The sequence below is a fragment of the Vidua macroura genome, chromosome 18 (assembly GCF_024509145.1).
Source record: "Vidua macroura isolate BioBank_ID:100142 chromosome 18, ASM2450914v1, whole genome shotgun sequence".
NCBI lineage: Eukaryota > Metazoa > Chordata > Aves > Passeriformes > Viduidae > Vidua > Vidua macroura.
Genome location: NC_071588.1, coordinates 2,497,774 through 2,515,135, shown reverse-complemented (window position 1 = coordinate 2,515,135; position 17,362 = coordinate 2,497,774). Strand labels below are relative to the sequence as shown.

Here is a 17,362-nt window from a genome sequence, read left to right as displayed (position 1 = left end):
CAAGGGGCTCGCACGCAGCAGCGTTAGGGGTTTTATGCTCTTCTCTACAAAAGCACAGTCTTTACTGAGCACATGTTCAGAGGATCAGTGGAGATTTTACACACACAAGCAGCTTGCTGGCAGGGATCCACTTACAGAGGAATTTTAATGAAACTGAAATGCGTTTTTCTCGTCAGGTTTTTCAGTATTTTTGCTTTCAGGTGTGACTGTGAAAGTTTGGATGTTCTTATTTCCATAGCGTTTAGGAAGAGATGCTCCAGATGAGTCTCTTAAGATAAGTTAAATGTGCCTGGAAATAATTTTAGGACCCAGTCCTGCCATTTGCTCTATGCAGAGTAGGAAGAATGCATTTTATTTTGGACAAGATATGATGAGTAATACCAAACACTGGAACTAGTCAGGAGAAATAGCAGTGGGGCTGCAAAAGCCAAGCCTGGAATGACTTGACACGTGCTGCATGTTGTGAATACAGCATTAATTATCTGCTTTTGGCAGAGGCAAAACGCTAGCACAGGTGAATGGGAGGGATGAACGATGAGAAATGTAACACTGCAACACTGTGACAGCCAGAACAGCATTTTCATGCAATTCTGTCACGACCTCGTTCTGCCACAAGGTCCAAAATATTGATCTTCCTCATGCCCTGTCAGGGCAGCCAGGAGGGGAACAATCAGTCCCCAAATACCTGAGCCTGGCAATCAGTTGCCTAAGTTAGAACAATAACCCAGTGGAAATATATATCTATATATTGTTCATGAAACTTATTCCCAAAGTTGAACACCACAGGATATTGCACAAGGTTCCAGGGAGAGCAGGAGGATGAATAATGGTGTAGTCATCCTTTCCTGGCAAAGGTGCTTACGAACACAAGGAGGAGAAGCAGCCTGAGCAGAATGTTTGGAGAACACTCTGCAGCACCTCAGGGGAGCAGCTATGCTGTGAAATCATCGTTTTGCCCATGTTAGAGATGAGAAGAAGAGTTTTTGCCACAAGAATTTGCTACTACACGACTTCCCGTTGTTCTGTTCAAGTGCGGGTAGAGGAAAAATAACCAGTGTAGGGAACACGTGGGGAAAGACTAAAACTACAGCTGAGAAAGGTGAAAAACCAGCACAGTTTGTGGCATGGGGAGCAGTAGGTTCGATGTTGGCCTGACCCAAACTCTTGGAAAACGACTTGGCAGGAAAAGTCTCTTATCCAGCCTCGTACGTGACCTGCAGCTCCTCAGGCTCAGCTTGTCTTGCAGAATTTTGTCCACACTTGTCCACACGCTGTGCCTGCAGTGACACAGCAGCTCTGCTGGCTCACACCTGGAGCTGGAGGGAGAGAGCGGAATGCACTGATGTAAATCTGGCATTTGTCCACATAAGCGTGTCTGGGTGTCACCAGGAGTACAACAACCGGCGCTTATTGGCGAAAGCAACGCACAAATATTTCACTGGAAAGCCAGATTGTGTTAGTCTTTAGCTCTTCCCCACATCATTAAAACAGCTAGTCATGAAACAGGCTGCCTTGAGCTCAAGCATGAACTTCGGTATTTCTGTTTGGGAGGTTTAATTGGAAATTAGTGCTTAAGCATGGTCATGCAAGGAATGGGTTTTTAAACAGTTACTCTCAGGTGAAGCAGAAACTGGACGTGCCACGACTGTGTTTCCTTAAGCGTGAATAGCCCACAAGCTGGGCTTCCCTATTAACGTCTTAAGTGTTGGCTACTCCCCAGACATCTCCCTCGCTGCAGCAAGTTCTGATTTCCCAATTTTAGGAGCAGCCCCGGCCACGGTGACAGCGGCTGTGACAGCGGCTGTGACAGCGGCTGTGACAGCCGCCTTGCCTCCTCCCGCCTGCGCTCGATCCCTCAGGAGCCGCCGGGATCCCTCAGGAGCCGCCGGGTCCCCTCAGCCGCCGTTTCCCGCCTCCCGCGCTCGCCCCGCCCCGTTGCCAGGCAACGCCCCCTCATCCCCGCTTCCCGCGCCTCGCTCCTATTGGCTCTCGCCGCCACCGCCCCGCCTCCTCTCCCCGCCCATTGGCTGCTGCCGCGCGTGGGTCCCGCCTCCCGCGCCGCGCGGGCGCTGCCTCAGCGCCCCGGCGGTCCCGCTGCCCTTTGTCTCCCGGCGGCCGCCGTAGCGCAGCCCGTACGTGGCAGCGGGGCGGCGGCGGCCAATGAGCGGCGGCCCCGTGCGCCGGAAGGGGCGCGGCGCGGGCCGGAAGCGCCGCTCGGTGCCGCCGCCGGTCGCTCCGCCATGTCGCCGGTGCGGGCGGTGCTGGCGCTGGTGGCCGCGCTGGCGGCCCCGGCCGCCGCCTACTTCGTCAGCATCGACGCGCACGCCGAGGAGTGCTTCCTGGAGCGCGTGCCGTCCGGCACCAAGATGGGGCTCATCTTCGAGGTGGCCGAGGGCGGCTTCCTGGACATCGACGTGGAGGTGCGGCGGCGGCGGCGGCGGCGGCGCGGGCCGACCTTGGGGAGCGGGGCCGTCCCGGGGCCGGGCCGCGCGCGTTGCGGCCCCGCTGCGTGCGGGGCCCCTCGGGAGCGGGGCCGGAGCCGCCCGCCGGGGCTCGGGGCGCTCCGGAGCGGGGCCGGAGCCGCCCGCCGGGGCTCGGGGCGCGCCCGCCGCGCTGCGGGGGCTCCGTGCGGCGGGAGCGCTCTCGGCGCGGCGTGGGCGGGCCCGGCTGCTCGTGCGGGGAGTCAGCCCCGGCACCGCCGCGCGAGGCTCGGGCTGTCCCCCCCTTCCCTTGGGTTTTCCGGCTCGGTGCGGCCTCGTCACCGGGAATTGAGCGGCGGGGGGAACGCCCGCGGCTGCTCTCTGGAGGCGGCTGCTGCCCCTCGAGGAGCAGCGTGCTTCCCCTTGGATCCGAAGGTGTTGTCTTTAATCCGGGTGGGAAGTTCTGAGCCAATGCTGATCTTCAGAGAGGGATGAAATCGGGAGATGCTGAGCACGAATCGCTTTCATCGCGCCACAGAGCAGAGAGGTTTTCGTTTGGGATGTCACAGGCGGGAGCTGTCGCTCAGTCCTGTAGCAGTTGGAAATGACACACGGCTGTGACACGGGACAGGGGCTGGCAGCTGTGAGATCCCCTTCGCGTGTCGCCAGTGGGAGCTCGGCAGCACTTTGGCCTGGGATGGGAATTGAGGGTCCCAGTGAGCCCGAGAGCTCAGAACTCGGGTGTTCAGTCCATTTGAAATGGTAACTGCAGCAATGCCCGACTGTGTGTCTAAAGCCGATTGGAGAATGTCTTTTTTTTCCTTTTTGTTTTCCTTCAGAGATAAGGTTTTCCCTGCAGTTGTTAATTTGCCAAAGAGCCAGGGTTTGTGGTTTGCTTGTTCTTGGCTGCTTATCTCGACCACAGGAGGCCAGGGAGAGAGGCTTTTGCATGATTTTCTTTACCAAGAAGTTTGTGGGGTTTTAAAAAGAGATTTCTGTGCGGGGAGCTGCACCAGTGGGAGGGAAAGATTGAAGTGTGCCAAAGCAGCCAGCTTAGAGATGGTGCTGGTGCCTGTGAGTGCCTGACTGGCAGTGCTGTGCTGGTGCATTTGAAACCTCTGTGTTTGGAATAAAAAACGTGTGATCCTCTCTTTTCCCCACGCAGATTACAGGGCCTGATAATAAAGGGATTTATAAAGGCGATCGAGAGTCCAGTGGAAAATACACCTTTGCTGCCCACATGGATGGAACTTACAAGTTTTGCTTTAGCAACAGGATGTCCACCATGACTCCCAAGATAGTGATGTTCACTATCGATATCGGGGAAGCTCCCAAGGGGCAAGACATGGAGACAGAAGGTGAGGAAGAGTCCTGGAAGGAGCTCGGGAGCGTTTCCCTACTTGCATGACTTGGGAACTTGAGGAGGGCTCGCAGGATTCCCCTTCCTCCAGGTGGAATTAGCTGTTCTCCTGCACAGCTAAAGTGGTTGTTTTTAGACCTGGTTACACAATTTGAGGCAAAACCACCAGAGAATCCCTCGTCCATCTGCAGACACTAATGCTTCCATCCTTTAGCCCTTCATCAGTGCCATCCTCTGATTCCTAGTAGGCTCAGCAGTGTGGAGCCTTAGTTGGTAAATGTGCTAATATAAAACTTCTCCCATAGCTGTGTAAATGACTGTTTTATCTGCAGCCTTTTGTCCTGTACCTGTGTTCATCTCTTACACTTTCCTCTAGGTGGTGGAGATACCTGGGATGGTATGTGGACTGCTTTTTGAAAGCTCCTTAGCATCTTGTCTCTGGCACATGTGTTCATTCACTAACAGCTAACTTGGCTTTTTCTCTGTAACATTGGTTTGGAGCATGAGAATGTCTGTTTAATAAACTACCCAAAAGGTCTGATTCTGAGCAATGCTGAGCACCTGCAGGCTCCCTTTGGCAGGTTTATGCCCTGAGCAGCTCCTGGGATCAGGTCCTTGCACTGGCCATGGCAGTTTGTCTTCAGGTGGTTATTTATGGCTGACAGAAGATTTAATCAGTTCAGGTGAAATTGAGCTAAAACACTGAACATCCAAGAATGCTGGATGTTTCTGGCAGCGTTTGTTTTCTATTGCTAAAGGGGATGTTGAGTAAAAAAAGCTTTTGAAAGCAATAAGCTGCTTGTAGGTTATGAATTATTACTGATGTATCAGGGGAAAAACTCAAAATTGTCATTTGCTGTAAAAAAAAAATGAATGTATTGTGTAGCAAGTTATAAAGTTTATTTAGAAATCGCTGACTGTAGCTAGAAAGGTAACCAATTCTTATTTTCTATTTTAGCAAGTAAAGAACTTGGGCATTGAGTGCTTGATGTCACTTAAAAAGTAGCACATTCCTAACTTTGGATTTTCTTTTAAGACTCACTTAAATCTTTTATTGAGTCTGCATATATCTGTTGTAAAGAGTATTAGTGCAATAAGACAATTTTCTGAAGTGAATTTTTGGAGTGTTTTTAGGCTATCCCTGCAACTGTAGTTTCTTCTCTTACTCATAAACTGCACTTACTGCAATGACCAGTTGGCCATGAAAATAAGGGACTTGAGGTATTAGGAAAGTGAGTGTGGTTTGCACAACCATTCAGATTTTAACTGTAACTTGTATGAGTGTTTTTCTCTGGTCCTCTCCTTTGACTGTTCCCCACGAGGTGTGTGTTTTGAATAGCTCTGTTTTCAGACTGTGATCTGAAACACTTAATTTGCAAATAAAACTGTAGTAAGGTAGCATCCAAGTCAACTATGTCCCTTGAAAGGAAAATATGTTGGGTTTTGTGACTTTTAAAGAGAGCTGATTGCCCAGGGCGTGTCTGTGGAATGGTACCTCCACCTGATGCTAGAAAACTTTGCAAATGACTTGCTTAATTTATAAATTTGTGATGGACAGTTCTTTGAGCGTGGATGTATTAAAAAGATCCTGTGATTGACAGCCAAACCACTAAATCTGAGATCTCTGAGCCTTCCATTTGCTGAACTGTCTCAAGCTGGTTTTGTGCTACTGGTTTGGTGTTTAACTCCTCTCCTGCTTTCACAACACCACGAGGGAAGGCTGTGCCAGGCCCCCTGGGCATTGTGCCCCCTGAATGCTGGATTTCAGCTGAGCTTGAAGATCACAGGATGTGATTTTTTTTGCTAAAGAAAGTGATCTCATAATTTGCCAGCATCATGATCTTGAGCTAAATTCTCAGTCATTCTATTTTTGCAAGCTTAACAACTAGGAAAAGCTGTCATGTTAAGATAGTTTGCTTGGAATATATTGGATGATATTGGCAAAATAGATATTAGTGTGTGGTATTGGTCTCGTGCATTCTTCCATTCTGTTCTCCTGGAAAAGTATGTGCACACTGGAAATGTGGGGTCTGTACTGAGTCTGAGTTGTCTCCTCCTGTTTGGATGTGGAGAAATGTTTTCCCTCTTGTTAAACACCACAGAGACACATTAGGGAAAGTGGTGCTACGGAAACTGAGCTTGGCTGTAAGGATAGGAAGTGTTCAGCTGTACTGTCAGACCTTCTGCAGCAGGAAATTACCTTTAACTGCTCATCAATTCACTGCAATCGTTTTTTCCAGTCATTAACAGACTTTGTGATGCTTCTGAAATTATTCTGCAGCTCATCAGAACAAGCTAGAAGAGATGATTAACGAGTTAGCAGTGGCCATGACAGCTGTGAAGCACGAGCAGGAGTACATGGAAGTCCGTGAAAGAATACACAGAGCAAGTACGTGCCTGACTCAGTCAATGCCTGCTCCCCTCTCCAGTGGGCTTGCAAATGGTCATTTAAACATGAGTGTTGCCTGATTTTTAAAGGTGTTAAGTTCTCTTTTGTAGTTCTTTTGAAAGTTTTAAAAGTTCTCATAAAACTTCTTTAGCCTTCTGATAATGTTTACATATTTGAGAGTCAGAGTTCCCACACAATTTCATGTATAAATAGAATAGTTTCCATATTTCTCTGTAGGAAGAGAGAAATGATTGATTGATATTTGGACCAGTGTGGATGGAGAGGTGGTAATTCCATCCTCCAACCCATGGTCACCTTTGGAATTCTAGAAACACCAGATGTTTGAATAAAACTGGCTCTTTTTTTCTTTTGAACTTACCAAGCTTCTGTGCACTCATTTTGTGTCCAATAGCGACACATGAGTCCATGAAAGCTTTTCCAAGTGACTTCAAAAATAATAATTTAAATCCTGCAGGGCCTGCCCATGGAGTAAAGAATGTAGATTTTGCTTGCAGTCATCTTTAAATTGGCTTCACCTCGTGTAATGAGGTTGTTACACAAAATAAGATTTGTTTAAGTGATGTAAATTCTGTAGTTGTTCGAATGGTGTATTCATGCAGATACCAGTGATGATGATATTTAATCCATCTTCAAGGACATGGTAAACCATGGGATGGTTTTAAACTGAAAGGCAGGAGGTTTAGATCAGATACAGGGGAAAAATTCCTCCCTGGGAGTGTGGTACAGCCCTGGCACAGCGTGCCCAGAGAAGCTGTGGCTGCCCCATCCCTGGAGGTGCCCAAGGAAGGTGTCCCTGCCCATGGCAGGGGGTGAGACTGGATGAGTTTTTAGGTCCCCTCCAACCCAAACCATTCCATGATTTGGTTCCCAGACTTTGGCTGAACTGTTATTTCACCATTGAACTGGATGTGGTTTAATAATTGAGCCAAAGTTTCTTTTTAAAATGTTTTGTTGAAATAGAGCAGAACTACTGTTGCTTGCATGGATGAGAATCGAGGGCAAGTATTTTTCATGTGAAAACACAACATTATATGAAAGCACTGTCTCCTCAATGATTTGAAGCTCTGAATATCTCCAGTTTTGTGACATTTGTTACTAATGGTCTGATTTAAGAAAAATCTCAATGTTTAGAACCAAAGATGCTGACCCTTCAGAGATCAGAAGTTCCTGCTTGACTCCAAAAAAGCAGGAGGCTTTGTTTGGCAGCTCAGAGGCCAGGAGGGTGGGCAGAATAGAGAAGGATGCTGCAGTGTATGTCCAAAGTGGGTTTAAAAACAAATTGTTCAGAAAAATCCCCCTCAGATCTCATCTCTGAGGCTGCAGGGCCCTTCTGGGACACCTGTGATGACCTGACACAAACCCAGTGCTTCATGTGCAATGCTCAGTTTCGTGGCGGAATGTTTGCAGTTTAAATGCTTTGTTACTTACTACTTTTTTCTTTTTTTTTTTTCCCCCAACAGTTAATGACAACACAAACAGCAGAGTGGTTCTTTGGTCATTCTTTGAAGCCCTTGTACTAGTTGCCATGACACTGGGACAAATCTACTACCTGAAGAGGTTTTTTGAAGTCCGAAGGGTGGTGTAAGATCCTTCTGTGGTCTCAGATTTCAGTTCACTCTCTACCAAACATCCTGGTCACAAAAAAAAAAAAAAAAGTCATTTAGTTTCTGAACCCTCTTTACTGAACTGTAAAACTTATTTGCTTATATTCCTTCCTAGTTAAGAAAAAAAAAAAAAAGAGAATTGTTTTTATATATCTTCTGTAGCAAAAGCTGTGCTGAAATCTTGTCACTTTATTGGCATCATTTTGTTCCACTGAGATCTGCCCAGTCTGTGTGCTAAGCAAGGTCCAGGCAAGCTGCAAACTCTGTAACTCACTCTAGTAACAAGCTGTTCTGTCTTTCCTAACTTGTTTCCACAAGCACTTGCAGTTCTGTCCAGGGAAACGGTACAAGGCCCTAAGGTGACTGTTTGCATCCTTAACCCTGCAGTAGGTGTTATGAAATTGAAATAATCCCTTCTCCACTCACAGAAACTGCCAAGGAAAGGTTAAAATTCACACCTAGTTGCTACTTAAAAGACAGTCATCAGCAACTGTCTTATCAACTTCTTCCCAAAGTTCTTTTTAATTAAATAGTTGATATGAAAATGCTTTTTTTTTTTTCCTCCGCTCATCACCAAATGTTCCTTACACGGTTTTTAGTCTCTCAGAGGTTTTATTTGGAAGCCAATTGTGTGCAGTGTCTTGGCAAACACTGGTGAACCCTTTGGCTTTTGCAGGTCCAAAGCTCAGACTGTTTGCCCAGTGCCCAGGGCAGAAGTGTTCAGGAAATCTGGATTCCTGAGGCCAAAGGGTTCTGGATGCTGGGGGTTCAATCCACGCTATGCAGCCCTTGTATTTAAGTGCAGTGGCAAACTCTGCCATGATCTGATCAGAATTAGCATAATGCTAAATACTGGTGTGTTTTCTTTTTTCAGGCACATGTAGATTTGTTTTTGTATAAAGTTACTTTCCTCAGTTACCTGATGATTGGTTTAAAAATTTAAGAAGCGTCTGATGTGGGTGCTGAGCCAGGATTATGTTGTGACTGATGTATATTAGTTGTAATCATTTTTGGGGGTGGGGTGGGGTCTTTTCCAGGGGGGATCCTCTACAAGTAACACACAACAGTTTTGTACAATTAATTTAAAATTTGTTACAGGTTTTCATGTTCCAGGTAAAGTTTTTTCAACCTCGGGCAAACACTTGCAGCAGTTCTTCAGAGAGGTGACTGTTACACCTTATTGCAACTGTTGTGTGCCAATATTTTTGTGTAAAACACTGAAAATTGAATTCTAAGATGTACATTTAAAAATTGCTCGTGAATCTAAATATGACCCAGGTTCGATAAATAAACAAATTCTTTAAAAAAAAATAAAAAGCAGCTTTGTGTTTTTTTTTTTTTTTTCCTTTGGTACCTTAAGAAGTACAGATTAAAACAAAGGGGTTTTTATAAATTATTTGTTCAGTAATGGCCATAAACTGAACCACAAGAAGTTCCATATCAACGTGAGGAAGAACTTCCCAGGCAGAGCCCTGGAACTGCCCAGGGGAGCCGTGGATTCTCCCTCTGCAGACATCCCAACCCCACCTGGCTCTGTTCCTGTGTCCCCTGCTCCAGCTGACCCTGCCTTGGCAGGGGGCTCGGACTGGATGACTGCAGAGTTTTCTCACAATCCTAACGATTCTGTGATTCCCTGCTTTCTTAGAATATCGGGAATTCATCCAGAGTCCATCCTGCTTTGGGGGCAGCTAGAATAAATATCGGGTAGCTCTGAACCTACATCTTAGGTTTGGGGTAGTGGGGTGGCACAGCGCTGCTGTAAGACCTGCAGAACTACTCACTGTGATAGGCGGCTCGCCATAAAAATGGGAATTTTTTTTGTTAAATCCGAAGTTTTATTTTTTCACCACGGAGGTGAGGCCCGGCGGGGGCTGCGGAACTGATGTGCGGCGGAACGGGAGGTGCCGCGGTGTGTGTTTCCGCAGAGCGCCGCCGCGGCGGGGCGGTGACACCGGCGGGCCAAGATGGAGGCGGTGACTGAGGGCGGCTGGAGCTCGCTGCCGGTGCCGCTGAGCCCGGGCGTGCTGCGGGCGCTGCGGGAGCTCCGCTTCCACCAAATGACCCCGGTGCAGGTGCGGGGCCCCGCGGCACGCCCGGGGAAGGGGAGGCCGGGCTGAGGAAGGAGGGCGCGGGCGGTGGCAGGAGCGCCTGGGCCGCTCCGGGGCCGGCGGCGGTCGCAGCAGTCACCGGGACCTGCAGCAGCGAGAAGCCGCATCCGTGACTTTCCCATCGGGTGATGTTCACAGCGAGCTCGGATGTCTCGGAGGAGTTTTCACCTCTGTGAGATTTACCAGCTGCTCACGTGCTGCTTCTCTTTTTTCAGTCTGCGACCATCCCGCTCTTCATGAGTAACAAAGATGTGGCTGCGGAAGCGGTGAGTGCTTTTCCTTCGTGCAGCTCGTTGTTTTCCACGCTTCTCTCTGGAGCTGAGGGAGGGCTGACGCTCTTTCCACTCTCCCAGGTCACAGGCAGTGGGAAAACCTTGGCGTTTGTGATTCCCATACTGGAAATTCTTCTCAGACGGGAAGAAAAGCTAAAGAAAATGCAGGTGAGATTAAAACATGAAGCACTGAGGATATTTTTATGATGTGCCAATAAGATTTGAGAACTTCAAGAAAACATCCATAAGGAAAATTGCCTACACACAGAGTGACTGTGTGCTCAGCTCTTCAGTGTAACAGCAACAATAAACTGCTTAAAACTTGGAAATAAATTGCACTTAGATACAGCTTCTTCTCTGGCATGAACAGAACAGGGTTCTGAGCTGTTAGAAAAATGTCCCAAAATATGGAATACACTGCAAGTGTTGAATGCTTTTTAGCATCCATTGACCTTGAATACATTTTAGTGTGCAGGGAAATTCAGTGTCATTTGCTGTTAAATGTCATTATTAGATGCTGTTCTTTCAGCAGAGATGTTTTACACATTGATGCAAAGTCTTTCATCGACATTTTTGGATGTTTTTTAATACTTTTTACTGTGTTTCTGTGGAAATGTTTTGCCTGAAACCAGGCTCAAAATCATGGCTCGTATAAATTTAGCTTGAGAGGGAGGATTCTGCCCAAATCTTTCTTTTTTTTTTTCCTCCCCACAAATTCCTGTTTTCCGCGTGCAGGTTGGAGCTATAATTATCACACCCACGAGGGAATTGGCCATTCAGATTGATGAGGTGCTGTCACATTTCACAAAACACTTCCCCATGTTCAGGTGGGTGAACTTCAGCATTTCCACGGCCACACTTCCTTCTGTCACTCTTGAACCAGCAAAACCTAAAGCTGGCCCAAATCCTTCTGTTTTATTGTTTTAGTCAGATTCTTTTAATTGGTGGAAGGAACCCCATGGAAGATGTTGAGAAGTTCAAGGAGCATGGGTGAGTTGTTTGGCAGCGTCTCAGAGCTGTGGTTTCCTCCTTGTCAGGGTTTTCAGCCCAGGGCTGTTGTCCTGCTGGTGCTGGAATGGGATGGTGCTGCCAGAATCTTTTGGGGTGAGCTGGGAAATTGTGGGGTCTGTTCCTGGAGTGAGGCACAGCGTGAGGAGAGGCTCTTATGTGACATCAGCACCATTTATCTGCTGCTTGGGTGAAGAACAAGAGCTGAAAAGTGCCTTCAGAGAATATTTCACTTCTCCCTGCTCATGAATTTCCTGGAATTGTTTGGTGCTGATACTGAGGATGGAGTTTTGAAGGAGTCCTGTTTGCCCCTGGCTTTTTGTGGAGCTACCAAATATTTCCTGCAGCTGATAGCTGCTTTCCATACTTGCTGTTTATATTCCACACTTCTATTGCCACAGGGGATGTGCTTCCCCCCCATGCCATGGCACCTGAAATACGGCTGCAGTTGAAAGTGACAGAATGAGATTGTTTTACTGAAGAATGCAGGGCAGGGCTGTGCTGTGGTAACGATATCAGGAGTTCTCCCAGATTCCTCACCCTGTAGTGAGGGAGTTGCTCTGTGTGTGTGTGTGCACCAACAGTGGGAACATCATCGTGGCCACCCCGGGCCGCCTGGAGGATCTGTTCAGGAGGAGAGCAGACGGGCTGGACCTTGCCAGCTGTGTGAAGGCTCTGGATGTGCTGGTATTGGATGAAGCAGACAGACTTCTAGATATGGGCTTTGAAGCAAGGTATTGAAATAATGAATCCTGCTGGCTCTTCTGCAGTTGTGAATGAGTTGGTGTGTGATGGATGTGAATGAGCGTGGCCTGCAATGGCCTCCAAACTTAATCCGTTCTGTTTTTTGAAATTTCTGAATTTCTTCTTTCATCTTTGCTCTGTAACTACACAAAGCAGTTCCTAGGGGGGAAGAAAATCAGGAAATGTGGAGCCTCAATGAATATGGAATTACTTTCATTGAGATCTATGTTAGCCTATCTCTGTTAATGCTTGGTTAAATATCATTATTTGCACTCCAGAATGGCTTAAAACACTTTAACCAATAAACTTTGATCTCTGTTTTCTCTTTCTCTCAGAGTTAAGATAATTATTTCAATAGAAGTTTGACATGTGACAACAAAGCCTAAACTCCTTTCCAGTGATGAAACCTCTTCCTGAGGGAAGCCTTGGGCCAGTTACACTTTCCATGTGCTTACTTGCAGCCTGAATGCCATTCTGGACTTTTTGCCCAAGCAGAGGAGGACAGGTCTGTTCTCAGCTACCCAGACCCAGGAGGTGGAGAACCTGGTGAGGGCAGGGCTGCGGAACCCCGTCCGCATCTCGGTCAAGGAGAAGGGAGTGGCAGCCAGCAACACCCAGAAAACCCCAACACGCCTGGAGAACTACTACATGGTGTGAGCCTGGGCTCTGACTGAGCTCCCTGTCCCCTCTCCTTTCCTCCTGGTTCCATCAATAAGATTTTAAGACTTGGTCACTTAGGAGCACGTCAACAGGAAAGCCAAAGTCCATTTTCTTACGTTTTTCTTTTTAGGTCTGCAGAGCAGATGAAAAGTTTAACCAGTTGGTGCATTTTCTTCGGCAGCACAAACAGGAAAAACATCTGGTCTTTTTCAGGTAATTCTGTTTGTGTTTCATGGTGAGAACAGTTTGGTGTTTCATTACCTAAATCCAGAACCATGCCCTTTGTTGCAAAGGACACAACTATTTTCAAAGTGATTAATTTTGAGAGCTGTTTTTTAGAAAATGGTACCTAAAAAGAGATTAATCATTGCTTCATGTCAGGATCGTGTTATTAAGCAAAACATAAATTTTATGCATTTTTAAAGTAAGACATTATAGGTGATTATATGTTAATTATAAAAATTATATGCATGTTTTAAATAAAAATAGTGTGTATTTTTGAAAGAGCTTGGGAAAGTCAAGCTTGACTGTCTAAACCTGGTTAAAAATGCAGCAAAACCTTTTGCTTTATGCCTGTCTTTATCACAACAGCACGTGTGCCTGTGTGGAATACTATGGGAAGGCTCTGGAATCCTTAATTAAGCAGGTGAAAATAATGAGCATCCATGGGAAAATGAAGCACAAGCGTAACAAGATTTTCACGGAGTTTCGGAAGCTCCCGGGGTAAGAACGTGGGAATGGGCTAAACCAGCCAGAAGGCAAAATAGTGAGGGGGAGCTGGTTGTGTCTGGCTGTTCTTCTGCTGCTTGGTGTGGAAGGATGGCTCAGGTGAAGGATGCTCCAGGCTGGTTCTGAGTCACAAATTGTGCTGAGGTACACAAAGTGTGACCACAAACAAAGGGAAAATGTGACTGGAGCATCTGCACCCTGCTTCAGATAATCCATGTGGCAGCACAGGAGGTGAGCACTCTGCACTGTCACTTGCTACAATCACACATTAGCCCTTGATGTTTAAACAAACTGGTAGCAAAAATAAGCTTTTCCTGATTAGCAACCAGAGGGGAAACCCAGGCTATTACTTTATTAGTGTATGAACAAGAACATGGCAACACAGTGCTGTAACCTACCCACAGGGAAGTGTTCTTTGGCAGCTTTGCAGGATGCTGTTAAGAAACTCTTGCCTCATCAACTGTCATTTTTGTTATGGCATGGGACTTGAGTTTTAGCTTTTTGTATTATGAGAAAAATAATTGCCAGCAGATTGTAAGAACAGCTGTTGAAAAGAACAGCATGGCAGTTCTGCTAAAATTGTCACTCAAGTCTTAAGTCTTTTATTTAAACATTTATTATAGTACATTCAGCTGTGGTGGATGCAGTGCGGGTTTAAAATTTGAATTTTTAATGGGGAATTGATTTGTGTTAGAAATGCAATATAAATCAAAATAATTTTCATTATGTTATTTGGAATTTTAGTTGGTGAAAGCTGCAATTACCTTATATTTTGTCTCTCAAAAAAACCCAAATGTTTTAAAATGTTTTGTTCCTCACTCTCCAGTGAAGGTGCAGAACACACAGCTGTCAGGAGGCTGACTCTTCTCAAATGGCAGGTTAATGAAAATACACTTTTTCTTGTTCCTAGGGGCATTTTGGTGTGCACAGATGTGATGGCCCGTGGCATTGACATTCCAGAAGTGCACTGGGTGTTGCAGTACGACCCACCCAGCAGTGCCAGGTACAGCTTCAAATCCTGAGATCCTTTTTCTTTCTGTGTGGTCTTGTTACTGTGCTGCTCAGGTCTCAGGAACAAAAAACTGCATAACACACATTTAGTCACTTCCTGGAGGTTAATCTGAGAGAGCACACAAAATCATGCAGGAGCAAGGGAGGCTGGAACAGTGCAGGTTTTGTTGTCACTGAAATGACTTTGTGGTGTGTAGGTGTCAGTCAGGGGAGGGATTGTCACATCTGTGTGCACAGGTGACTCTGGGGTAAGGCTTTGTGTGAGAATATCAGAGAAAGAGTGAGAGGTGACACTGGAGTGAAGGAGAACAGAGATGAGAGCAGGGACTGAGCTCTTCAAGGAATTGAAAACTCACAGAAAAGGAGCTTTTCCATGGATTTTACCTTTTGCTGTCATAATTCTTCCTACAACTTGCTTGAACTTCACTCCCAAAACAGACTCCCCTTGCTTTAGCCTAACAATTGAGTGGGATTGCCACACGTCTCGTGTTACACTTTGCTAATTCCTGTTGGTTTAGTTTAGTGTTTTCCATCCCACAAGATTTGCCCTTTTGCTGTCCAGTGCTTCCAAACCCAGCTGAGCTCTCCTGCTGGGTTCTTTCAGTGCCTTCGTGCACCGCTGTGGCCGCACGGCGCGGATCGGCAACGTGGGCAGTGCTCTGGTGTTTTTGCTTCCCATGGAAGAATCCTACATTAACTTTCTCTCCATCAACCAAAAGGTGAGTAGGCTTTTATTCTAGCCCAAAGCAGAAAAAAGAGCAAGGGCACAGACTTACTGATAGCAGCTTTGAAATCAGAATTTGTAGAACTTGGGGTCATACACGGTAATATTTTAGCAGAGGTGCAGAATTAAAAGACAAGAGCTCCTGATTGACCACCAAATACAGCTGGAACATGAAATACAGCTCCAGTGTTACCCACTGGGTTTGTAAGAGGAATGTGTGATGCAGTAAGGAAAGGCCTTTTGTTCCTAAGGGTGTAAATTGAGCATTTGCAGGAGGGCAGTGCTGGCTCACAGTCCTGCCCCAGGCCTGCCACCAGCAGCTCACACCCTGCAGCCTCTCTGCTCTTTACTTACAACTCCTACAATCTCCCATGCCTGCTCCTGCCTATATGGGATTAATTGTGTGAATTCTCCTAGTCAGACCAGAGCTTGATGAAGCAGGAGATGAAGATGTTGCCTCTGTGGAGCTGCAGTGTTGAGAACTCTGCTGGGCCAGGAGCTGCTGTTTGGGGCTGATGGTCAGCTCGTGTGTTGGAGTGACCAAAGGGAAAGGGGCTCAAAGCTGACAGAGGATTAACTGTGCAAGGGTGTGTTTGAGGTTTCACAGTGCATTCCACATCACTTGGTTGAACTTTTCCTTTGGTCTTGTTTCTTTTCTGGTTCCCAGTGTCCCATGCAGGAAATGAAACCGCAGACAAATGTGTTGGATCTTCTTCCCAAGCTGAAGTCCATGGCCCTGGCTGACAGGGCAGTGTTTGAGAAAGGGATGAAAGCCTTTGTGTCTTATGTCCAGGCTTATGCCAAACACGAATGTAATCTGATCTTCCGGATCAAAGGTAATTCCCAGCAGGCCTGGTGCCTCTCACTGGTTTTCTCAGATAACAAAAGTATAGTGGTGTTGTGCAAAAGCTTCAGCTTCTGATTTTTGATTTCACATTCACTTCCTGCACCATCAGATTTTGACAAAACTCCTATTTTTTTCAAGCAACTTGTTTCAAGAGAAAACACTCAATTATACAGCTTGACCAAACTGATGAAAACACAAATAAAAGTGACTTAGTATTGCTGCTAGTATTAAGGTATAGAGTGCAAACAATACATTAAAATAATGTTGACTTTTTTTTTACCCTTTCTCAGTTAAAAAAACTTTTTATCCAGCAGGAAACTGACTTTTTAATCTTTATTTCAACAGATCTGGATTTTGCCAGTCTTGCCAGAGGTTTTGCATTGTTAAAAATGCCAAAGATGCCTGAACTAAGAGGAAAATGTTTTCCAGACTTTACTCCAGTCACTGTCAATACAGACTCCATTTCCTTTAAGGATAAAAACAGAGAAAAGCAGAGACAAAAGAAATTAGAAGAACAAAGAAGAGAAAGAGAGGAAAATCAAGGGAAAAAGAAATTTGTAAAGAACAAAGCATGGTCAAAGCAGAAAGCCAAGAGGGAGAAGAAAAAGAAAGTAACAGCTAAAAGGAAGCGTGAAGAGGTAACTGTGTCCATTCCCTTAAACTGCCAGTGAGCGCTGTGGTCTTGCCAATGGCAGAGAGCCCTGGGATTTCAGTGTGGTGGAACTGATGGCTGTGAAATAACCCTTTAGGACTTGGACTAGCAAAGCTTAAAAAATGATAGAGGTTTTTAAAGCCAAACACTAAAACAACTTCTCAGTGCTGGTGCTGGTCAGTAACGGGATTTTTATTTCTCAAGAGGTGCAGAAGTGTGGCCTGAAGATGCTTTTGTCAATTTTTAGTAAGTGTAGCTGAGAGTTAGAGTTGCTTGGGTAGGAATTGAATATTAATTCCTGCTTGGATATTTCTGGCAAACTCTGACTTGCAATCTTCTCTTGTGTTCAGCTGTATACAATGAAAACCTTTTGGTGTTGTGTTTAATTTGTTGTTTTCAACTTCCAACAGGGCTCTGATATTGAAGATGAGGACATGGAAGAGTTGCTGAATGACACAAGACTCTTAAAAAGATTAAAAAAGGGAAAAATTAGTGAAGAAGAGTTTGAGAAGAAACTAACAGGCAACCACAGGCTCAAAGCAGAAACTGTTGAGGACACAGAATCTGAAGGCTGACAGTTACTCTAACCATATTTTTACATTAAAACACTGCTTATTTCAATAAAATTGGATTTCTATAAAAAATAGAGAACAAAATACCTCTGTAAAAAGAGAACAAATTTCTTCACTGAGAGACCTGGCATCCCTAAAGACACAGAGCCTGCAGTTGTTGAGAACAAAGCTAAAAGCACTTTGGTGTGGTAGGAGCTGCAGGTTTCTATCAGTAGCTTCGTGCATGTTTCAAGTATGTACC

General features: G+C 45.9%; 2 protein-coding genes across 3 annotated transcripts; both read left to right on the top strand.

Moving 5' to 3' along the window:
* The first annotated feature begins 2,203 nt into the window (after positions 1 to 2,203).
* On the top strand, positions 2,204 to 8,339 carry TMED2 (transmembrane p24 trafficking protein 2). Of its 2 annotated transcripts, XM_053994107.1 has the most exons (5): positions 2,204 to 2,420; positions 3,586 to 3,778; positions 4,157 to 4,177; positions 6,062 to 6,169; positions 7,651 to 8,339. In XM_053994107.1, the coding sequence occupies exons 1-5, from the start codon at positions 2,241 to 2,243 to the stop codon at positions 7,773 to 7,775; spliced, it is 627 nt and encodes a 208-aa protein (XP_053850082.1). In that variant the 5' UTR covers positions 2,204 to 2,240; the 3' UTR covers positions 7,776 to 8,339. The 2 variants fall into 2 exon arrangements, with proteins under 2 accessions (XP_053850082.1, XP_053850083.1); XM_053994108.1 differs by lacking the exon at positions 4,157 to 4,177.
* Positions 8,340 to 9,752: 1,413 nt separating this feature from the next.
* On the top strand, positions 9,753 to 17,230 carry DDX55 (DEAD-box helicase 55). The gene is made up of 14 exons (XM_053993822.1): positions 9,753 to 9,866; positions 10,118 to 10,168; positions 10,256 to 10,342; positions 10,910 to 11,001; positions 11,102 to 11,164; positions 11,767 to 11,916; positions 12,388 to 12,577; positions 12,717 to 12,799; positions 13,178 to 13,309; positions 14,226 to 14,318; positions 14,931 to 15,045; positions 15,718 to 15,886; positions 16,243 to 16,535; positions 16,960 to 17,230. The coding sequence occupies exons 1-14, from the start codon at positions 9,759 to 9,761 to the stop codon at positions 17,122 to 17,124; spliced, it is 1,791 nt and encodes a 596-aa protein (XP_053849797.1). The 5' UTR covers positions 9,753 to 9,758; the 3' UTR covers positions 17,125 to 17,230.
* Positions 17,231 to 17,362: the final 132 nt, after the last annotated feature.